The 24,924-nt window shown below is 38.6% G+C and overlaps 1 protein-coding gene across 1 annotated transcript in view; it reads right to left on the bottom strand.

Annotated features, from left to right (window-relative positions):
* Positions 1 to 16,507, bottom strand: part of SMCHD1 (structural maintenance of chromosomes flexible hinge domain containing 1) — a 76,534-nt gene extending 60,027 nt beyond the window's left edge. Inside the window, exons 1-6 of the mRNA XM_010287605.1 lie at positions 16,399 to 16,507; positions 6,501 to 6,583; positions 6,267 to 6,397; positions 3,843 to 3,957; positions 3,569 to 3,688; positions 407 to 573 (exon numbers count right to left, since the gene is read on the bottom strand). Coding sequence (XP_010285907.1) covers positions 407 to 573; positions 3,569 to 3,688; positions 3,843 to 3,957; positions 6,267 to 6,397; positions 6,501 to 6,583; positions 16,399 to 16,507 — 725 coding nt within the window. The remainder of the gene's footprint in view (positions 1 to 406; positions 574 to 3,568; positions 3,689 to 3,842; positions 3,958 to 6,266; positions 6,398 to 6,500; positions 6,584 to 16,398) is intronic.
* Between the last annotated feature and the right edge of the window lie 8,417 nt (positions 16,508 to 24,924).

Raw genomic sequence — 24,924 nt, 5'->3', positions numbered from 1 at the left:
AAAACTAAACATAAAGCTAGATGTTAAGGTTAGGAGCACAGCTGTGAGAACAGCAACTTACCAAGTTAATAATTAGATACCTAATTGTTACATTAATAACATAGCTATTAAATTGAATATGTTGTTAATAATTTGATTGGATAATTAGGTATCAATTATCAAGTCCCATTGAAACTGATGTTTGTAAACATCTTCCTTTGGATGAAGGGGCCCCATTCCGTTAAGATAGTTTCTGTAAAATCAGTTAGCTAGGAAGACTAATTGTGGCATCAACAAAATATGTATCAACAGCCCACTGGCCCATGAATAAAGCCAATGACTAAGCACAAAAAGGAAGTTAATTCATGATTATCTGACTTTGTTAGTAGTCCACTTCTAAATCAAATCTTTTAAATCACAAACTTACGCCAGCTGCCTTGTCCAAAGATGAAAGTAGTTTTTCAAGTACTGCATATGATCTGGTTGTACACCTGTAATGACAACTGCTGTGAAACTCTCTTTATCCCTTTCTTCTAATATTAGGTTATGAAGAAATCTTTCATCATCACTTGTGATGTGAGTAGAGTCAGATGGCTACAAAAAGAGTAAAATAGTAAAAGCAGGAATGTAAACTGAATTTCTGAATTCCCATCAGCTTTGAAAAGGATTAAAAACAGAACATGAAGAGAAAAACACATGATGCTAAGTATTACAAAAAAATAATGCTTAAAATAAAAGATTCCAAATTAAACTGAGAATCTGACATCCCTGATAGAGTTCCTTTTCAACTCACTTTCATCATAGCATTTGAAGTGTTCACTCTAGAAATGCATTAAATCTTGTTTAATGATTGATACCACAATGATATGATTTAATGATATCACACAGTGACACTGTTCTCATCCATCAAATTGAACTATTATGTGTACAAGACAAAAGTCTTCTTTAAGAAAACCAAGCCAGAAAAAAAAAAATTTGTTTTTAAATGGATAGGCTGCTTTCTACAACAGAAATTGAATTGGGAGAAACATGCTTTTGCTGTGAAAGAGAAAGGGTGAATCCTCAGTTCCAGCTGAAATATCCAGTAGTCTCACAGAATAAGAAGTTTCCGATTCCAGAAAGTCCTGATTGTCTTTTCCTGGATGGATGCACTCTACTCTTATGATAGGTTTCTAAGCTGCACAGAAGCACAGCGGTTTATGCCATGCTTCATGTTGGACCAGTGGATAATCCCTTACATTTGGTGCATCCAGAAGAGATTTTTAATAGAAATTTTAATCTTTTTAATACAAAGACTGAGATCTTTATAGTAATTGCAAACAATTGGTACAACTGAAGATATGCTTTTCCATGCTGTAGTAAATGCAGATTCATGCCTTGTTTTGCAGGAAAGCAGTCAAAAAGGAAATGCATCACTAAGTCGTGAAAAGATACATCTACCTAACGGAAAGCAGTGAAATATGTTAGTCAAGGGTGCTCTGCTAAGACTTACTTTCCTCAGGGAATCAAAGAGCTCTCCTTAACCAACCGGATAATTTAACAAGTTGTGGGAACTTTCATCAGAAAAGACTGCAATTCTTCAAATGCTTTCTTCTGCCCACAGCACAGCCTCTTTTAAACCTAACAGTCTTGCTGATTTCATCCAAGCAAAGGGCTCTTTCTATGCTAGTGAAGAGATCACAGATAAAGAAAAGTAGGAGTTACTTGGTCCTCACCTGTCTGATTTGACCGATGACCCAGAAGCTGTACAACTGATGTTGTACAGGATAGCATTTGTTCAACTTACAGAGTGAAAGTACCTCTGAAACACTGTTCCCAAATTCTTTGGTTGCCTTCCCACTACAGATGACAAACTACCATATCACCTTCCCCTACATTCATAGCACCCATCTCAACTAGAAAAGTACTATTTACATGTTGGCAGTATTAAACGGTCCAGGGAAGTGAGTGCAGTAAAGAGAGGTGCCTATTATCCACCAACAGAAGATGATCAGCTGGCATGGTACCAGTTCCGTTTCTCTTCAGTGTTCTGGCCTTGTTCTAGAATGTCTTAGGTTTGATATTAATTATGTCTTGATTTCTTTGCAAAAGTAACTTCCTTTACAAACTCAAAGATTCCAGATCAAACCTCAAAGATTCAATTATTCTTCTCATACTGCAGTAATCCTTCTGAAGAATATTTCTATTTCTGCCATAGTATTCTCTCCTCACCTATGTGCACTGCAGACCATTTTTCAAGACATTAAGAGACAAATTCACACATTTTAATGTCACATCAATATAATGAACAAGCCTGGCTATTTCAATGATTTGTAGATATTTTTTAGACCTGAGCTGCCTATCATTATCTTCACACTTCACTCCTATTACTTGAGTGCTTCACATCATCTCTTCCCTCTTGGATATTTACAATTTACTTTTTACCTCTAACAGAACTGTACTTGCAATTTTTTTAACTGCATCAGCTTAACTTCCATTTTATATTATCACCACAACTTTTCAAACAGTTGATCGCACCACCTTCTTGAATTCTTTAGTAGTATCTATGCATCTCATTCAGCTAGTTTCCTCCAACTAATGTTTGTTAGCTTATTTTCTACTTTTCTATCCCCCACCCTTCCTTTTTAATATCAAATGAGAAGGGAAAGCGTTTGTGCCTCTATAAAAAACAGATTTTTGTCTGCTTTTATTTTCAGTTTCTATTTCTGTTATTCTACCTTCTCATGTCTACTGCACAGAGATTAAAAATAAAACTGTTTACATTTTTAATGATTCATTCTTTGTCAAAAGTCACAGACCCAAGATTGGCACAATAGAAACCTTATTTACCTCCTGTTCCATTCTCACCCATACAAAAGGCAAAGAACACTGATATAACTCACAAGATATGGGCTATAATCAAGGTCTGATTACCTCGTTGTACACAGCACCCACCTATGCTCTCATCTGCACCCTTAGTTTTATCTTTGCCATTACCTCCTTGCTCAAAAAATGTCCAAACAACAGTTCTTTTCAGTCTTCCTCCTTATCTTACAGTTTTTTCCTTGAGCTTTTCTTCATGAAAACCATCAGGGCTGTTCATTTTAATTTTCAACTATATATTTCCTTTCTTTTACAGACTTAGTGAAGATTTGTGCAACCACTGGGTTTTGTTGATCTGGATGGCCTTTTCTCCATATGCAAGTTAGTTCTTCTACATAATTCTACATAAGCATAGTTTGTTTCCCTAATTTATTCCTTACTACTTCAAAGAACAGGCATTTTTCTTTGCTTCATACATAACAAAATAATTGCTGTTCTTAGAAGGTATCTTAAAATATTTTTGTTAAACTGATACGTCAAACTATACGGCATTTCTGTCCTTTAAGCTAAACTGAAGAGAGGAAAAAGAGTTACATACAAATAAAGCCTTATGATACAGTGTCTTCAAGTTTCCCATTACTTCCTTTTATACAATGGTATAAATGTTGCAAATGATTCAACAAGATGAAGATAACCCCAGATAAGTATTACAAGGATATTACATACTGAAATCATGTTAACTTAGGAAAAGCTTTCAATTAAAAAAGAAAGTATTAGGGCAATTTACCTTTCTGTTTCGAATGTATCCGCTATATATTGCTTCCTTATTTTTCTCCTTCTTTTCAAAATCCTCTTTAGAAAGGACAAGTTCATGAACATCCTGAGAATCTGCAGGTTTGCTTATCATCTGATTTTATTAAAGAAACAGTATTTAAAATCAAAATAAGATTTAAAATGAACATAATAAAATAGTTTAATGCTGTGATTAAAAGCTAGGATAACAACAAACTGGTTATGTAAAGATGTTTTAAAATAAAGTTAAAAGATTGACATTTACTTACTCTGGCAGACTGTCCAACGAAGAACACTGCTTGTTTGCCTCCGACTCCAAAATATGAGATATCACTATTTAAACTACGAGGCACTGGCAAAGGACGTACATATCCTGAATGATCACTGAGAGCAAAAGTGCCTTTAATAAATTTTCTTAAGACAAAAGTAATTAAAAAAAGAAACTTCTGATCTAAACAGCCTGTATTAAATTCTTCTTGCAGTCACTTTGTTCAAAAATCCTTCACTTTAGACCCATTATAGTTGCAACATTAAAAATGTGTGCTTAAAATTCTTGAGGTATTCTTTTTAAAAGGATGATGACAGAGTAACTCTTTTCCTAAGTAATCTTGCAAGACACTTCTGTCCCTACTAGCAAACCCAATCTTATTCAGTCATACAAGTTAAACTTTTTTCATCTGAGTAACTCTTTTGCTTATCACTATCTATGTACAATTTTTTTACACTGAAGTTCAGATGAAAGAAAGGAAAATGTATGGCAAGGAGAATCCCACAGAAAAAGAAATTGTTACTCTGAAAACTTTTCTCCATTGTTAACTCTGCAACAGGGACATGATCACACAGACCTGCTGACAGGTACTGCGGTAACAGCAATTATACACAGTTTTAATGGTAAAAGGTAAAAGGCTAATCCCTTAACGCTCTCCCTTTGACCATGACAAGATACTAACTGTGAAGCTGCTGCAAATGAAAATGGCTTACAAAGCAAGCCTGATCCTTCTGACATCATCCTTTCATAGAAATACTTTTGAGTCAAAATGGGAAATAATGCCAACCAACTATTAAACGCAGTCTTGAAGAGACTATGCCACCAGTAATTAAATTTCATGCCTTTTAAGTCAGCTTAGTTGTATGACCAGTGTTACCTAGTTTAAGCAAATAGTAGGGAAAACATCTGTTTTTAGATCATAGCAGTCCCAAATGAAAACAAGGTGTAGATGGTATCCTGGTATAATTTACAGCTATGCTCCCATTAAATCCCAGTTTAAACCTGTAGCTTAAAAAATACTATACATTTCTACTATTACTAAATTCACCTACAGCAATTTCAAAATGCAGTGAATTTCTCTGCAAGTGACTAGATGACCCAGAATCACTTCTTATGCACTTATCTCCAATTGTTTGACAAATATTCGTCCTTCTATTTGGAGATGCTTCCAATGCAAAAAACACCCCCACACCCTCCTCAACTATATCATCACTTTCCACTGCCCCATTACTTTTTACTCTAGTTTCTCAGAGGGCAAATTAGTTATGTGTGAGGCTGTGATCCTCATCTTCACATTTACTGTCCTAGGCTTAGTGTATTTAAAAAGTGACTAAAGCTCAAGAAATGTACATAATTGCTTCTCTGGAATTTTCTACACTAGGGTTAAGTCTGGCTGTGCAGGTGGAAGATCTCCTGAGAACAGATTCAAAACAAGAACATATTCAGAACAAGTCTTACGAGGAACAGCTGAGGGAACTGGGGTTGTTCAATCTGGAGAAGAGAAGGCTGAGGGGAGACCTTATCGCTCTCTACAACTACCTAAAAGGGGGTTGTGGTGAGGTGGGTGTTGGTCTCTTCTCCTAAGTAGCTAGCGATAGAACGAGAAGAAAGGGCCTCAAGCTGTGCCAGAGGAGGTTTAGACTAGATATTAGGAAAAATTTCTTTACGGAGAGAGTGGTCAAGCATTGGAACAAGCTGCCCAGGGAGGTGGTGGAGTCACCATCACTGGAAGTATTCAAAAAACATGTATATGTGGCACTTCACGACATGGTTTAGGGGGCATGGTGGTGTTGGGTTGATGGTTCGACTTGATGATCTTAAAGGTCTTTTCCAACCTTAATGATTCTGTGATTCTCTGAAAACTGTACAATGAATTCATATAAGTAGCAAAACCCACCATAAACCTCCACTTTCTTCTCTAAATGCAAAACATTTATTTTGCCCAGCCTCCTTCCAAAAATACAGACATCTTCAGGTACAATTGTGCATTACATTGTACACAATTAAGATACAAAAAGCCACCAACAACTCACAAACAACTAAACCAAAACCTGTATCCATTATTCCAGTAGCATAACGGACATAGAATGCATTGCTCAATGCGCTACTGAAAGGCTTTCAGTTAACAGATGAAAACACTATAAAAAAAACCTTTGTAGAACACAGAATGCCCCTAACTGTAGGCAAGTGAAAGATGGCTTAGAAAAGGTCACAAGAATGAAAAAAAGTATCATAGTATTAGACGACCAGTTTTGTGTTATGAAACTTCTCTATTTCCCACCTACAAAAAGTATGTGTCTATTTATATGTAATAATAGAATGCCAAGTTTTAGCTGTGTTGGTATAGAGACATGTCTTGAAAAAATATTCTGTGAACCTTCACAGAGTTTGCCAACTGTTGTAAAAATGATTAAAACTTTCTAACCTCTCGAAGTCACCTTGTCTTGTAAACTTTGACAATCTATATACAGCCCAGTTGTTAAGCTGTTTAGAAGTCATTCCTCTTCCATTATCGATCACAGCAACAGCTGGTTTTCCTTGGGAGTCATCAAATAACTGTTTGGGGGAAAAGAAAGAAACAAACAAAAAACAAGGAGCACCAGAAATAAAAGAGGATAATGCAAACTACACCTGAAAAAGCAGAATATTTCTGTCTTACCAATTTTATCTGTATGCTCCGAATACCAGTATTTCGGGATGTAGCTGACAGAGAATTGTCAATCAACTCAGCAAGGGCAAATGCTAAAGAAATTGAAGAAAAATAACCCTATTAAAATCCTGCTCTCAAAAGACAGCACCTGGAAAACAGACACACACTCACAGTAGTTTCTTCTGAGCAATTAGGATAACACATTCCCTAAACACAGACAAGAGCTAAGCACTGTCAGAATGATCAAAATTATATTGCTTCTTGATCAAAAAAAAACAAGCTTTTATACATATACTTTATGTTTTATCACTGAATCTCTTATATTTCTGTTGATGGTAAAAAAAATAATTATTGGAAGTACCTAAGAACCGTGATGAACTAATAGGCTCCTTACCACAAGACAAACTTGTCCTTTTCCATGATTAGGAATTAATTTGTATGATTCATATGGAAGTCCAAAGTATGTAAAAGCCTGGCTTTGACTTGTTAAAATATTGAGGAAAGAATGAATTCATTGAAAAAAACCTGAACAGACATGTTGCACGATCTCCAAAATAAAAAGTTATTTGTTTATAAAAAGAACACAAAATTGTAAAAATGGTTGAAGAATTTACTGAATGGTAAATACAACCAAAGTTCTGTCAAATACGTGGCAACACACAGTCAGACAAACTACTTGCACAAGTTTGTTGTTGCTAAACATTACAACTTGGAGTCCTTGCCTAATTAGTTAGGACTACCTAACTTCATTGAAAAGTTGCATTTAATTGAGGACAACAGCATCAATCTGAAAAAAATGCATCAAGTTTGGATTAATTCACTCTGATCAGTCCTAGTGAATAGACATTTCTCTTCAGCCTCTCTGTTAAGGAAGTTTTATTCCCTACAGTTTGCAAGGTTCTTCAGAATGCTACAGTGCAAATTACACTGGCCATACACTTCAGCCATGCCAAAGAAATCCCTTGAGTATTAGTACCATGCAGCAACACTGAAGCTTTTGGCATTTTCCCTCAAGTTCTTTTTGAAGTATAAAAACAGTTCTCAGTTTCTTTGCAACTTTCTTCACTGCTGACAACAGGAGTGGAGCACCAGTTATGTGATCCATACTTACTATTCCATACCAAAGAACAATAGCCCTTCAACACATGAAACTAGTTAGGCATGCCCTTGGAGATGATATAAAAAAGAAGCATCAGCTGCAGTACACTTACATATGCTCAAAATCGCTATTTGCTCTAACAGGCAATTCTAGTACATAATAAACAAAAGCAGACAGTTTAATATAGCTGTTTTGCAAATTTGAATTACTGGTGTGTTGCAGAATTTCACAAGTTACTTCAGTAGGTCTCAGAGTGAGAATTAGTAACACATTGGAAAAAAATACACCAGTAACGTCATTACGGAAGTGGACCTAAAAGTTACTGTTTGTAGTCTTGATCATTGTAGTCTCTTTAGGATCAAAGAGTTATGATCACAAGTAGTACCAGAACTTTTGGACTATTTTGAAGGCTTTTGTAGTAGCAATATAAACACATGCAGTACACTCAGAGCAGGAATCCTCCTTTTCCCTATGTCACTTATTGTAAAGCACAGATAAGATCAAGAATTGACTTAAATGCATATGAAAAGTTTCTCACAAACATCTGAAGCTTGTTCACTCTCTTTTAGAGAGAATGATGATTTAAAGCACCCTAGCAAGCTGCTTTAGCAATAACATGACTGAGGAAAGTTTAGGAAAAATGTTACTTTTCCTTAGTAGTAGTAAAGTTTGCTTTACTACAGAAAAAAAAAAAAAATCAACAGACTTCAGAAAGACAACATCGAGATCTCATATTCAAACCTCTTCTCTGACTTATGAATAAATATGCTTCAGGCTTCTGGACAACAGTATGCAGGGAGAGAAAACAGCAAATGCATGCTGATTATACTGCCAGATGGACTCAAAACAAAAGTTGAAAATGTTTTTAAACTACAGCTAGTTGTCAAGAAACTCTCATATCTAGGCCCACAGACATTGACAGGCATGATCACAGTCTTTTTGTCTCCTGTGGATATACTTTCTTCCTGTTACAATATTTCTGCAACACAAAGAGATCTGTCAAAGATGCTGCTATATTTTACAGTCAAACCACATTGTAAAACACAATATTTTTACGGTGGATGGCAGATTTGACCTTGAAAACAAAACCTCTGGATAACACAAGAGGTTATCATTGGAGTTATGAACAGGGAAGTGATAATAACATGAGGCAACAGAAATGGAAAATGTTCTTTTCCTTTTCTTCATAAAAGAATCATGTGTGTGAGGAACTAAAGGAAAACTGAACATATGCATGCCTTATCTTTTTATTATTATCCTATCTCATATTATTATTCTGAAGCCTGCTAAGAGGAGGAAAAAGAGTTTTTCCTACCAAGGGAATGCTCAGCATTTTGTGGAAGATGAGTGGTAGCTACAAATTATGTGAACACTTATGGGAAGTGCAGTATTCACATTCATGAAGATCTTGTGAGATATAACAGTTCCTTCTGACAAATCGTTTGATTGCAGTGCTGTTTATTACCATGAAAACAGAGTAAGAGTTGGATTGTTACGCACATACTGGGGAATTTGTCCAACATAGAAGAGTTACAGTCCTCAGTGTATATTAATTTTATCCTTGATTTAATAATTTTTTAAAATTTTACTTTAAAAAAAGAAACAGCAACAGTGAAACCAAAACTCTTTAAAAGTATAATATATTTCTAAACTTCCTTAAACATTTGTTTTATTGACATAAGAAACCATAAAAACAGAAGGAACTTCCTCAAGTTCTACAACAGAACTTGATAACCATGCATCATCTTGCATTTAACACACAAACCTGTTTGTTTAAATGCTACCATAAGTAAAGCTAAATGGATGATACATGACTCTCTCACTCTAAAATACTCTTTTTCCTTCTCAGAGAAGGCTTTTTTGTTTTTTAAATAGAAGAACAGGGATCGGGAGTTTTGATAAACAGTTACAGAAAAGTGAACACAAGAAACCACAGACTACGTATTACCTCTTCAAAGCTTAACAGTTCTAATACAAGGCTGTTATATAGTAAATATAACTACACGTCAGAGGACTACATTTCTCCATTTTTCTACCCTTCACCTCTCCATTCTTGCAGTATAGGCCCTTGCTCTCAATTTCCAGCTCTCATCATCTTCTTATCCCACAAGCCTTATTGTACTAGCATTAGCGAAATAGTGTTAATTCCCTATCTAGCAGTGTTATATATATTTAAAAGGGAAACATGATTGGATAGTAGCAAAATTCCTTGGTTTTGCAGCTGAAAATCAAATAACAGAAGGTTCTGTGTCCACACCATTGCACTCAACTCACATCATCTTGACATGCCACAGAATTAACACTTTTCTTTTGTCTGTTATTTTTCTGTCCCAGCAGATGGGCTGCATGTGTTTTGATGTTGTTTCCTACTTATACCCTCATGCTCAAGTACTCTTCCCCCCATTTTTTTTTTTAAATTAAAAAAAAGGCCATCCAATGTGGTTGCTAAAGGTACACTCCTTCAAATCAAGGCTGAACTGCTCTACAGTTTCAGGAATGTATTACGGTTTGACTGCCAGAAGTGCTCCTTTGAGTCTCATCTAAACCCTGTGACTGAAAGAATGGAAATGCTTCCAGTTAACATGAATTGAGCAATGAGAACAATATTTCTACCTGCAACTTTTAAAATATAGGCATTTACCTAAAAATGGTATCGTCACTTTTTACCTCTTTGCATTGATGTCTGTAAACTAACAATAATTCATAGAATCGTAGAACAATCCAGGTTGGAAGGGACCTCAAAAGGTCACCTGGTCCAACCTTTTATGGGAAAGGGAGCCTAGATGAGATTATCTAGCACCCTGCCCAATCGCATCTTGAAAACCTCCAACGATGGGGACTCCACCACATCCCTGGGGAGGTTGTTCCAATGAGTGATTGTTCTCACTGTAAAACATTTCTTTCTTATACCAAAATGAAACCTCCCCTGTGCAATTTGTACCCATTGCCCCTTGTCTTCTTTATGTGGCTCCTTGTGAAGAGAAAGCCTCCATTCTTTTGGTAGCTGCCCTTTAAGTACTGGAATACTATGATATATGCAGTCCCCTCTGAGCCTTCTCTTCTCCAGGGAGAAAAGACCGAATGCCTTCAGTCTTTCTTCACAAGGCAGGTTCTCTAGCCCTTTGATCATTTTTGTGGCGCTCCTTTAGGCCTCTCCAGTCTGTCTGCATCTGCTTTGAATGGTGGGGACCAGAACTGGACACAGCACTCCACACACGGCCTGACCAGTGCTAAGTGGGACAATTACATCTCCATCTCTGCTAGTAACACCCCTGTGGATGCAGCCCAGGGTCTGATTTGCCTTTGTTGCTGCAGCAGTGCTCTGCTGCCTCATGTTCAGCTTGTTGCCCACCAGGACACTCCAGGGCCCTTTCAGCAAGGCTGCTCCCCAGCCACACAGATTCTGAGCCTGTACTGGGCTCTTTGTTTATGTTGTCCCAGGTGCAAGACTTTGCACTTGTCTTCGTTAAACTTCATACAGTTCTTGCCTGCCCACTCTTCCAGGCTGTCTAGGTCTCTTTGCAACACGGCTCTCCCTTCTGATGTGTCCACCTCACCACCCAGTTTAGCATCAGCGACACTGATAAAATCACAACAGAGAAGTATTTCATTCTATTACTTTTGCTCTTATTTCTCTTGTAGTCTCCATCATATATGAAAAAACACAGCTTTTAACAACAAATAACTTCAGAGTCCCTTGAACCCAAGACGAGTGGAAGAAGAAACAATAGAAAACATTTGCCAATTAAAAAGAGAGACAGGTAAAATTAGCAGGAAAGTCAAGCAGATAGAGATCATAGCAGCCTAAGGTAAGACACTAACCAACTACCCCAGCAGGGCTTCAGCATCTGTAATAAGTACATCCCAGGAAGCCACAGTGCATTTCACTGAAACATGACACATGAGCTAGGGGTATGATTTTACAGTGTTTCATTTTCAGCAGAAAGAACTACTGTTGTTCAGCTTGAAGATCTATCACCATGGCACAAATACAATCAGGTATGACATCTGTCAGCTTCATACAGTTATATTCTCCAAATGAACTGCCCCACTGTTAAGAATTCTTAGCTATACAATCAATAATCTTACTGCCATGAAGAGTAGAGGGAAGAAAAAAAGCTTGACATATGAAGAAAAGGACAATGTAGGTTTGACACAAATGACCCACCCAGATCCATCCACCAATACTTATCGATCCATATACCTTTGCAGCTTTCCCTCTTTTACTTTACACCCCTTTGGTACTTTTTTCCCTGTGTTAACTTCTTGCCCTTGGTGAGTATTTTTAAAAGCTGCCCTGGATGGCTCACAACAGCTGGTGGATCTCCAAGGACTACCTCCTCAAGGAATAAGAGTTGTTCACTCAACTGTGCAAAAACTCAAGTAAATGTGGCAGAAGACCAGAACTGATGAATAAGGCTCCTGACTAACTTCAAATGCTGATGGGAAGTATGCATAAGTTTGAAGAGAGGATGAGGTACTCAGGAGGAATACAGAGACACTGACGAAGTGCCAAACAGACAGTCAAGGGAAGTGATTCTTCCCTCTACCCAGTCCTTGTGAGACTGCATTCTGCGTACTGTGTCCAGCTTTAGGCTTCTCTGAAAAAGACACTGAAATACTGAGGCAAGTCCAGAGGAGTTCTCCAGAAAATCAGAAGGCTTGAGCACCAGATGTGCAAGGAGAGGCTGCTGAGGGAACTGGGATTGTTCAGGCTTAAGAAGAGAAGGCTAAGGGAGACGTTACTACTGTCTCATAGCTGGGAGAGTGCAAAGATGAAACCAGACTCTTCCCAGAGGTGTACAGTGATAGAACAGGAAGCAACAGACAAAAGTTGGAACATGGAAAATTCATTAGACAAAGATGTATTTATTTTGTAATCAAATACAGGAACAGGCTGCTGAAACAGGTTGCGATTTCTAGTCTTTGGAGAATTGAATTTCTATTCTTTGGAGATACTCAAAACTCAACTGGACTTGTCCAGCCACCTGATATAATTGACTTTGCTTTGAGCAGAGGTTAGATGACATGACCTCCAGAGATCCCTTTCTGACCTAAATTATTCTAAGATGCCATATAATAGTTCCACATGCCCAAGATCACCCAACATTTCCCAGAAAAGTCCCTGGATGGCTACTGCAGGTAATGATTACCATACATAGGCCTCCATTTTCAACAATGCCAGGTTCAGCCATCAATTCAGTGCCACAGGGAAATGAAGTAGAGAGGCACCAGCATCAAGCTCAATTTAAGAAACTATGCACAGACAAGGAATGCTTAGGCTAGTTTGCACTGCTGTACCTCAGTCTTATTCATTTTGTTCAAAAAGTAAAACCAAGAGTCTTAATTAAGCAGAACAGAATGTACATGCCTGGAAAAACAGACTCCTGAGATCCATGACTGGCACAGAAAACATGAGCAAAAGATGAGAGAATCCTAGAATGGTTTAGGTCAAAAGGGACCTTCAATGATCATGCAGTTCCAACCCCCTGTCCATGGGCAGGGACATCTTCGACTGGATCAGGTTACTCAAAGCCCCATCCAACCTGATCATGAACGCTTCCAATGATGGGGCATCCACAACTTCTCTGGGCAACATCTTCGAGTTCTCATCACCTTCAGAGTAAAGAATTTCTTCCTTATGTACAATCTAAATCTATACTCTTTCAGTCATCCCATGCCCTGTTACTACAGGCCCTGGTAAAAAGCCTCTCTCCGTCTTTCTTCTAAGCCCCTTTATATATTGAAAGGCCACAATAAGGTCTCCCCAGAACCTTGCCTTCTCCACGCTGAACAACCCCAGCTCTCAGCTTTTCTTCATAGGAGAGGTGTTCTAGCCCTCTGATCATTATCATGGCCCTCCTCACTTGCTCTAACAAGTCCATACCTGTCTTGTGCTGGGGGTCCCAGAGCTGGATGCAGTACTCCAGGTGGGGTCTCACCAGAGTGGAATAGAGGGGCATAATCACCTCCTTTGACCGGCTGGCCACAATACTTTGTAGGCAGCCCAAAATATGATTTGGTTTCTGGGCTGCAAGCACACACTGCTGGCTCACGTCCAATTTTTGACCAGTACCCCCAAGTCCTTCTTGGCAAGGCTGCTCGCAATCCATTCAGCCCCCAGTCTGGGGGAGGGCGGGGTTCGCTCTGACCCAGGTGCATGTCCTTGCATTTGGCATTATTGGACATCATGAGGTTCATACTGGCCCACTTCTCAAGCCTCTGGATGGCATCCCTTCCCTCAAGTATGTATCAGCTGTACCACTGAGCTTGGTGTCATCTACAAACTCTGTAAACTCAATCCCACTATGTAATAGAATCATAGGATCTTTGAGCTGGAAGGGACCTTTTAAGGTCATCTAGTCCAACCTCCCTGCAAGGAACAAGGACATCTTCAACTGCATCAGGTTGCTCAGAGCTCCGTCCAACCTGACCCTGAATGTTGCCAGGGATGGGGCATCTACCACCTCTCGGGGCAACTGTGCTGGTGTGTCACCACCCTCACTGTGAAAAATTTCTTCTTTCTATCTTTTAGTTTAAAACCATTACCCCTTGTCCTATCGCTACAGGCCCTGCTAAAAATTCTCTCCCCATCCTTTTCATGGGGGGAGCCCCCTTTAAGTACTAGAAGGCCTCAATAAGGTCTCCCCAGAGCCTTCTCTTCCCCAGGCTGAACAACCCCAACTCTCTAAGCGTGTCCTCATAGGAGAGGTGTTCCATCCCTCTCATCATTTTTGTGGCCCTCCTCTGGACCCACTCCAAGAGGTCCATGTCTTTCCTGTGCTGAGGGCTAATTTCATTAATAAAGATATTGAACAGTACTGGTCCCAATACAGGGAGGATTTGTATTGAGGGCTGTTTCCCAGGATGTCCGATCCATCACTCCCTAAAACAACTGAAAGTTTGCTTTTCTGAAGTTTAGAGTCCTTACTACACTTTTCACCTAGCCTGTATCTCTTGACATCATGAATTCCACCAGGACATGATCACTACAGTCCAGGCTACTGCCAATTCTGACCTTTCCAGTAAGTTCCTCTGCATTGGTGAGCAACAGGTCCACTAATGCATCTCTTCTGGTTAGGCTTTCTATCACTTAGATTAGGAAGTTATCCTCAAGAGTCTTCTAAACTGCTTGCAGCTTGATGTGCCACTTTTCCAGCAGATGTCAGGGACTGAAGTCCCCTAACACAATCAGGACTTGCAAGAATGATGCTTCCTGTAGTTGAAGTAAGAACGCTTCATCGACATCCTCCCCTTGATCAGGCAGCCTGTAGTAAACATGAACCATGAGGTTTCCTGTGTTGGCTTGGTCTCTAATTTTCACTCATAACCTCTTAACTTGTACACTGCTGTTTCTCAAAGACAGTTCTGTACAGTCAATCAATTTTTTTAATGTAGATGGCAACAACCCCTTCCTTTCTTGCCTATCCCTCTTGAACTGTTCATAGGCATTGATTGCAGCGCTCCAATCATGTGAGCAATCCCGCCAAGTTTCAGTGATAGCGATCAGGTCATAGCTTTACAGCTGTACAGTGGCCTCCAGTTCCTCCTGTTTGTTATCCATGCTGCATGCATCGGTATAGAGACACTTCAGTTGGACTGCTGACTGTCTCACCTTTTTGGAGGGCTGGGGTCATTGGTCACTACTCCAAGTAGGTGCACTCATCCATTCTCGTGCTTGTGTCACATGACCCTAGTGTCATGGTTTTGCACCCCCAAATCCAAGTTTGTTAGTTTAAGGCGTGATTCACTAAGTCATCATAAAGCATTGCTGGCAGATTGGCTGTCTCCCAGCATACAAAGTAGGGTCAACAGGTGAAAAAAATGGTAACTAGTTCAACATATATGAAAAGACATGACACTTCACATCCCATGCAATTAAGCTGGGGGCTCAATACCACAAAATATTGTGAATGCTAAAGATATTAGGTCAGGTTGGATGGGGCTCTGAGCAACCTGATCTAACTGAAGATGTCCCTGCTCACTGCAGGGAGGTTGGACTACATGACCTTTAAAGGTCCTTTCCAACCCAAAAATTCTATGATTACATGGTTAAGAAAGTACCTGGACAAGTTAATGGAAAAGAGCAGTCCACAGACATGAACTCAAAAGTCCCCTTTTCTTGCATGGCTTTTCCGTTCTCCTAATGTTTCTCAGGTATCTGATACTGGCTGCTGGTCGGAACAGAGCACAGCTCTACACAGAATGCTTTCTGTACTCTAATACAGCAATTATTTTTCACAGAGATTTTCACGTATCACTGACCAGACTATTAGTATACTTTAAGCACCGTGCCCCCAAACCTGAACCAAAACAGTGTCTTTGGCAGGACAAAGAACAAATGAAGTGCAGAAAGAGGGAGAGGGCAAAAGCAGACTGGTACTTAAAAATACAATTGCTATTTATAGACATCGTTGAGATTGTTTTGAAACAGAAATTGCTGTAGTAATAGTATAATGCTTGAGTCTTGATGTTTGCATTTTTTCTGTACAATTTTGAGCCTGCTGTAGCTAAGTAGTACAAACTTCTACAAAAACAAAAAATAATCCTAGCCACAGACCGAATTTTCAGAGAAGTAATAAACAGAAATTAGTTTTTTCAATAAAACAATAGGAAATGCTGGTTACATTTTTAACATACCAGTTAGATAAAAACTAAAGCAGCATCTTTTTAAAGAAATACTTGCTCTTGTTGGTAAGTTAAGCCTTGTATTTTTTTCACCAGCTGTAACTAAAAGTTAAATTTCTTATAACCACATTATATTCAAATAAATATTATTTACACAAGATTATTTTGGCAAGTACTTACGCAAAGGATTTTGCCCTTCACTGGCATAGTACTCGTACATGCCACTTTTGACAAGTGTATCGTAGTGGGGCAGGAAGTCAATTCTCTCCTTGGTTGCTGAAAGCAGCATTTGATCAACTGACTGTAGCAGATATAAAGTAACTCCATCTTGAACAAGTTCGCCTGCAGTGAAGATGAAATACAAAGTATATTGAAGAACACTGCACCAGGCAACTTCTGCTCTCAAAACCAGTACAGATTTAGCCTCAAGTAATCCCTGTATTTTCTTAGGCATTGACTGCTCAGCAACCTAGCAATATTTAATTTAAAATCTTTTCACATTTCCAATCTTAATAATGCAAGCTTTCTCAGGTGATAGCTATTTACATGCCATTTTTTCCTATCATTTACAGAACTTGTGATGGAAGGTAAAAAATTACCTTGTGCAACTATCATCATACTAACGAGTAATTGTTAAAAATTGTTTGTGAAAGTCAATTTTGTAACAACTCTTGGCAAACTATTATAGGATTTGTACTTCCAATTAATTATTGCATGACATAAGCAATCATCATGCAGTCTTTACAATCAATGTAAGAAATAGCCATATTTATTTTGGCATCTAAGATACTTACTGAAGTTGTCTTCTGTAATTTCCTTCCTGTTTGTTGTGGTGATAACAAAGTTTTCATCAGTAGCTATGCCAAATGCCTACAAAAATTGGAGGTTATTCAGTTATGATAACTAAGTACTCCATAAAGTATTCAGATAAAAGAAGAAACCAGCAGTCTTTCAATTCACTTCACCACAAACTACTGAGAAGTGACCCAATATTTTTCCTGTGTTAACTCAGAACACAGCTTAATTCCAGAACTTAACTTCATTTGTTTTCCCAACTTAGCCAAAACTGTCTGTACTAGAGTAGTTTGGGTTTTTTTACCTGCTTAAAATACGCTCTAGCAAGCAACAGGAATTTTAAGGAGGAGGAATGGTCTTATGGGTAATGACCTTGAGGGCTGAGGAATAAGACCGAACAGCTCTATTTCAGACTGTGCAACTACAACAGCAATAGTCATGACCTAGAGGTTGTCCCATATTTAATTGCACTTTTAAGACATTCAACCAACCAAATACTTCTTTATGTTGGATACACATTAAAGCCTTCGTTCTTCAACTATATCATACATTTTAAACAAAAATAATCAAGATCTCTTTTAGAAAATTCTTTACCATTAGAACACTAAAGTACATTCTTCTGAACCTAAACAATCTTTGCCACTTTGCTGCCTCCAACTTTTGAATATGTTTCTGTAGCTTTGGACTTTTTATCCTGCTTTCTACATACATTTTTATGCCTCTATATCTGCCCCCATTTTTGCACTCTGACATCCAACACTAATATCTTTCTCAAAATAACAAACTAATACCTGTATTTTCTCCTGCCTTTCCAGGTCCTTGAAACTCAAGTAAAAGTCAACTCTGGTCTTTAACTCCACCAACCCCTTCAGTCCTGCGGTCACGACTCTGACAGGTGCTTTGTCCACTTTTAGCCATATTCTTCCCTGAAGCTCTTTCATTCCCTGTAGCAGCTAGCCCTTATCATTTCCCATACCTCTTTCTTTCCATCCCTAGTACTCAGGCTCACAAAAATATTTTCAAAACACTGCTTAAGTTTTCATTAGATGTCTGCTTTCCATCTTTCAGTTCCCTTCTGCCTAGTTGCAACTATGTTAAAGATACAGTTAGTATCTATCAGCAAAATTACCTAAATTGTCAAATTTCTCATAGCACTTGGTGCAAGTGAAACAAATGGAGATGACATGAAGAGATTGATACTCAGACTTAAGAGTAATTATTACTTTTTAACTCTTCTACGTTCAGATCACTTCAACTTAACCTCTCGCATTACACATATTTCCACATGGAAAACCTGCGCAGGAAAAAAAAAATGCTCAGAGAGAGGAAAACAAGCAATAAAAAAACCCAACAGATACTATAAAACTAAAATCCTACTGTGCCGTTCAACATAAATGGCTAATATAGAATAACTGAACCGTAGAGTCTTAAATTTGAAAGCACAGATAAGCATCTTTTCCCTCCAGGTATAATTACAGCTTCCCTGTTTCCTCCACCTCCCAAAAGCTCTTCTGCTCTCAAAACCTTATGAAGAGTGCAGTATTTATTTTAAGGCAGCAAAAGTTAGGATAAGGTAGTTTATGCACAAGACAGCAGCCTGCTAACTGAGCAGGGGCAGCCTCCTCCTTCTGGTCCTCTCCCTCATTCCATGGGTGAGCCTCAACTAAGGCTCACCAACCACAACAGCCTCACAGGCAGAGCTACACCTGTGTTTCCTGGGTGAGCCCAGCACTACTGTATCTACTGGCGGCAGGTCCTTGCCACTTTGCTCCAAACAGCTAGCATTTTGAGATAAGATACTAGGCAGGTTCATGGACCAAGTTTGGCAGTTCTAACTGCAGATAACCTGTTTTTTTTGTTCATGCTGGAATTTAAGAGATTGCATCCTTTGTAAACTTTGGCCAGCTTAGAAAATGTCTCTGTTTCAAAGCTTGACTTGTATACAAGACCTACTTGTTCTACTTCCTCCTTCTCTGTCCTGTATTCTTAGTTATCCCAGCCTCTGTCTCTTCCCACTACGCCAGGTAGCGGTGAGGTGGCTGCACAGTTGTACCATTATGTGGATGTGGTCTGCAGGAAGATGAGTTGGTCATCCCTGAATGAAAGTGAACCTACTGGGTAATTTAGTTGAACAGTTGATGAAGTTTCATTTGATTCCTATAAACAATGATTGGTCAAAGGTTTCAGTTCACACCAAGTTTCTCTCAAGTGAGAGACAACACAGTATCTTTCATTGACTTGATACAAAGTTCAGGTTTCACTGCTGAGCTGCTTTAAGCCTAGCATTATGCTCTTCTTCAAATATGCACTGAAGATGCACCCAGTTCTTGACCTCAGAAGATTCATGTGACAACCTCACAGCACGTTCAGATTATAAATCTGTCGGTTATTCTTTTGTATATTGTCCAGATGCACAATCATGACCTAGCTTTTGATGTCATAAAAATCTTGAAGACTACAACAGAATCACTATACTCAGAATTGCCTCTGCACATTCACAATCAAAGAGTGTTTGCAGGTTATTGTGTTAAAACAGCTAAGCAGAAAGCTTTTATTTTTTTGGATACAAAAGAAAAGACTTCTGGGGAAAAAAGAGAGACAAGTTCCAAATTAATCCACAATCTAGGAGAAAAAAAAATAGTATGAATCATATGCTCTATAAAAGGAGAGGTAGATATGTGAAAAGACAAGGATTCCTAAACTATTTATTACATATGATTACTACATGCAAACACAAAAGTCAAAATATTACAAAGATGAACAGTCATATGCATACAAAATAGAAAAAAGCCACCTAAAACCTAAAAAGTATAGATTATATCAATGAACCAAATTTTGAATACTCTGGGAAAACAACCATAGCTGTTTACTAAGAGACATTTAAATTGTTTGCTAAGCCACACTGGGAGGGCGCATCAAGTGTACACTGCAGGGTTTCAGTGCCAGAGGGCTGCAGGGGTGACCAAATGTGCTCTCAAACTGATGGAAACAACCCACGTGACAAAATTTCAACCAGAAGGGCAGATGGTGCTTCTGCTCAAACATACTGGGGAAGAAATAGAGACAAGTGAGAAGCAACAAAGGAGATGCATCAGAGGAGACATTGCTATGGACAGCACTGGAGACACATTGAAAGGAGGTGCTCCATTGCCAGAGCACGGATGGCCCCAAAGGTGTTGGGGCTCATGGCAGATCCATATCATGTCAGGTCAAGGAATTTCCCCTCTCTGTCCTGCTACTCCCATGTGGCTGTGACCTGCAGGCAAGACACCAGAGCAGAAGAAAACCAGTAAAGAGCATGGAGAAGGAACAGCAGCTGAGGGAAACCCTGCACATGGCCTCTTGCACTGCCTGTTGTGTCACCAAAGGAATTGGGAGTGACTGAGCATTGTGCATGAGGAGAACAAGGGAAGCTTAGACTAGGAATGGAGGAAGAGAGGTGTGTGACAGAAGATGAGCTTGGAGAAGGGGAAGGAAAGGCATTTCCCTAAGTGTTTGTTTAATTGCGTGCCCCCCCCAATAATCGAAAGTTTGTGTTTATTGGCAATAAGTTAAACCGAGAAAAATTCCCTGAGTCAAGCCTGTTTTGCCTGCAGCAGGATGTCAGTCATTATACCTATGAAATGATGCATAAACCAAAAGATGCCTTTGTTCAAACAAAAGAAACACATTCTTTACAAACTGGAGGCTCAGTATGGAGCACTGCTTATGCTTCATGATAAATAAAGCTAATAGCTCTCAATTTGTTGGTGGATGTTTATGACATGAGATAAATATAATGCTAAAAGGTAAGAGTTTTGAAACAGCCAAATGAATGCCAGATGCCCAAGCAGCTTTCAGCAGAGCAATTTACAGGTATAATATATGAAAATGTATCGAACTGTGATGTCTCTAACCCTTAAATCTTAATCAAGAAGCAAGGTTCAATTTATATACTTGTTTCAGTTACAGGTTTATAAACTTAAACACACCAAACAACCTCAAAACAAAACACAAGCCCACAAATCACAGACAATTCCTCAGCAGCTATCCTTCAGATAAGCCTCAGTTTCTCCTTCACATATATTAGCACATAAACACCAAAGCAAATTTTGCTTTTTGATGTGAACACACACTGTGAGGCTTACCTGGCTACTAAACCAACTAGAACAATTAACATAAAGTCAACATAGATTTCACCTCTAAATTTACTGTCTGCCTTGGAAAAGGTGTTCAACAGCCAAATGTTCAACTTTGTGTGTATACCACCACAGCTTGCAATAACATGGATAGGTTTGAAGTAGTAAGGGAAGGAGAAATAACACACTGTAAGCACAGAATCACTGGTCTGCTTCCAGCGGTCCTCCAGTCATTACCATAAAATAATTATTTCTGGTGCTGACTTTTCAAACTAATGGAATGGAACAGTCTCACAGTGAAACTGAAACTACAATGTCTTTAGAGAAGACATTTAACCCCTTGCAATGCACATTTTTCCAACAGAAACAGTTTCCTACAATAAGCAACTTCCACACCTTTAAAATGCTCTGTCTCCTACTACAGTAACCGTTCCCAGCAGGCAGATGCATGAGAATGATATGAAGAACTGGCCTCAGAGCTTGGCGATGTAGCCAAGGGATAAGAGAGTCATAACTGCCACACAGCCACCTTCCACAAAGTGGCACCTAGCCCAGAAATAATTTTCTGGCTAACAGAATTGTGTTGCCAATACAAATCTCTTAAAGGGGACCTGAACTGTATAAGTAAGTAGTTAAATATAAAGGAATCTAGTAATGGCATTTTCAATGCTGTCCTCTATAGCTATTCATTTTCACAAAACATATCTACATACCTCAGCTACCTAATGCGATAAAAAGCAATACAGCTTTACTTTGAGTATTTCACATTGATCCAGCAGTTCCTTTGCAGAAACTTGTTCAGGAATCTAAAAAAGGAACCTAAATGCCACATCCAAACTCCAAGAGGCCTGTAGCCTTCTGTAACTTTTCATGTGATTAATTGAATGTCCCATGCTATTTACCAATTTATGACCTGAAAGGTAGATATTTTATCAGTTAGCTATCCCATTTTATACCACATTAAAAACCATTATCAGTCCAAATTGAGAAACATCTCTTAGATCAACAAATGGATAAACATGTTTAAGGAAAAGTATTTTGTTCTCAAATCACAGATTTTCAAACCAAGAACTGTCTTTCAGTAGTGCTCATGGATACCAAGATATCTGCATCATCTCTCTCAATTATTCATAAAACTATATAATATTAATGTCATTTATACAAATTAGCAAATACAAAACAGATTAAGTGGAGACAAAGGATGGAAGTAATTGAGAACAACTGTATGTAACTCATAAAAGTGCTAATCAGATAAACGTTTCCAGTCCACTGTTGGGTCAGCTAGTCTCCACATGATGACAACCAGCTGAGGATCTGGTACTGAGCACTTATGGTAGCAAAGCAAGTATGATAACCATCGTTTTTAATCATAATCTGAATGAGCTTGCCGAATGTCACAATACAAACATATATCATCTTTGAACACCAACAGAAAGGGGATCCAAAAGTCTCTATGAAAGCAGTTGCATTCAAAAAAGATAGAAATTATTTCTACGCATTTCCTGGGACTCAAAGCAAAGACTCGCATATCACAGAAATATAGGAACACCCAGCAGACCATATCTTCAACGCAGATGGTCACTAGGGACAACCTACAGACAAAAACCAGCAGCAAACACTAGTGTTCTGAAACATTTTCCAACCATCCTTTATTGATAGTCACCTCCATCTAAAAAATTAATTACAGAAGACACTTGCAGAACTTGAAGTGCCTTGTCCTCTGTCCTACTTAAAAGTTTAACTGCTTTCAGAAGTTCAATTGATACACTTCTAAATATTTACAAAAAGATATCAAAGGTGTTTAAGAGGTGAACAGACGATTCAACAGAAAGAACTTTGCTACCTGTCACCTGATCCAGTAACAGAAGAAGTTTTTATGTAGTATCTTAAAGTAAAGCTTTATCATAATTTTGGTGGAAAAAAAAAACAGAGAAAAAGAAGAGAGGGAAATGGCATGACAGAAGCTTTCTACAGAAGCCACATGCATAAGTCTACGAAATCTTGTCCAGCACAATGAGTTAACATAGGCATCTTTTCAAAATTTGCAAAATTTAACAAGCAGAAAGAAGCTGAGTACCCCAGAATTTATGCAAAGAGCATGCTGTCATTACTAGACCTATTCAGAGTCTAGGCAAATATAGTAACTTTCACCAGACCTTCACAAGCCACTATGTCTAAAAGCACAATCACAAATATTAATAAGCACAGCTACTAGCCAAAATTTTGATGTCAACTCTATACAGCTTCCACCATGAAAATACTTTGTATGGCATTGCTTGTTAAAGTAACAAGAATTCAGAAGCCACTCTTCAAAAGGAAAAAATACTTGGTCACATCTAAGAAGCTGCACCTGGATAACTAGTGCTAAAGGAATGCAGATGCTCTGCATCTGACCCTATCGCCAGCATTCAAATTTGAGCAGGAACTTAAAAACCACACAGCTTTCCAAATCAGTCAACACACAGTAAGGTAGTACCTAAGTGCACAAACATATGCAAACTGCATCCTTCTTCCCACTGAAGTGTCAGTAGCAAAGATGGTATACATCAGCATTTCCGTGAAGCCTGAAATACAACATGACAGTTTTGGAAAAAAAATCACAATATTATTGTACCTTATACATACCTTACGGTACCTCCAACAACTCAAAAATCAAGGAAAAACTTGTTTTGTGTATGCATGGCATGTTTAAAATACATCTATTCTTCGTTTCTGATTATACAGAATCTTGAAAAGTGAGTAAATTAACATAGGTTTTATAATACAAAAAGATAATTACTGCAAGATGGATTGATTTAATCATTAAGAATGGAAGTACTTTTATTGAACAGATTTATTAGAACAGTAATCTTAAAAACAGTAATTTACTAAGAACAGTATCTTAGTAAGTAATCCAAATACCTCTTAAATACATTTAAGAGTTACCCTCTGTTGATACAAACAGCAGAAGTTGGTAATATTTTTTTGTTAATTACAAATAATTTCATTATACAGTATTTATTAGGCATTGGCAAGTAAATATTCACAAAAGTAAATATTCACACCACAAGGAGTGGCTGGTGGGGTATGCGAACCTCAAGGGCATCCTTGGCTGCAGTGACTGTGAAATGGTGGAGGAGTTCAAGATCTTTAGGGTACTAGGAGGGCGTGCAGCAAGCTCACTACCCTGGACTTCTGGAAAGCAGACTTTGGCCTCTTCATGGATCTGCTTGGTAGAATACCATGGGGTAAAGCCCTTGAGGGGAGAGGGGCCCAAGGAAGCTGGTTAATATTCAAGGATCACCTCCTCCAAGCTCAGAAGCGATGCATCCCAACAAACAGGTGGTCAGATAAAAATGCTAGGAGGCCTGCATGGATGAACAAGGAGCTCTGAGACAAACTCAACCACAGAAAGGAAGCCTACAGAGGGTGGAAGCAAGGACAGGTAGCCTAGGAGGAACACAGAGAAATTGTCCGAGCAGACAGGGATCAGGTTAGGAAAGCTAAAGGCCCGACAGAATTAAATCTGGCCAGGGACATCAAGGGCAACAAGAAAAGCTTCTATAGGTACGTCAGTAATAAAAGGAAGACTAGGGAAAATGTGGGCCATCTCCAGAAGGAAATGGGAGATCTGGTTATCCAGGATATGGAGAAGGCTGAGGCATTCAACAACTTTTTTGCCTCAGTCTTCACTGGCAAGTGCTCAAGGCACACCACCCAAGTTGCAGAAGGCAAAGGCAGGGACTGGGAGAATGAAGAACCGCTCACTGTAGGAGAAGATCCAGTTCAAGACCATCTAAGGAACCTGAAGGTG

The sequence above is a fragment of the Phaethon lepturus genome, unplaced genomic scaffold (assembly GCF_000687285.1).
Source record: "Phaethon lepturus isolate BGI_N335 unplaced genomic scaffold, ASM68728v1 scaffold4615, whole genome shotgun sequence".
Lineage (NCBI taxonomy): Eukaryota > Metazoa > Chordata > Aves > Phaethontiformes > Phaethontidae > Phaethon > Phaethon lepturus.
The sequence above is the reverse complement of the archived record's forward strand: the minus strand, read 5'-3'. Positions and strand labels throughout refer to the sequence as shown.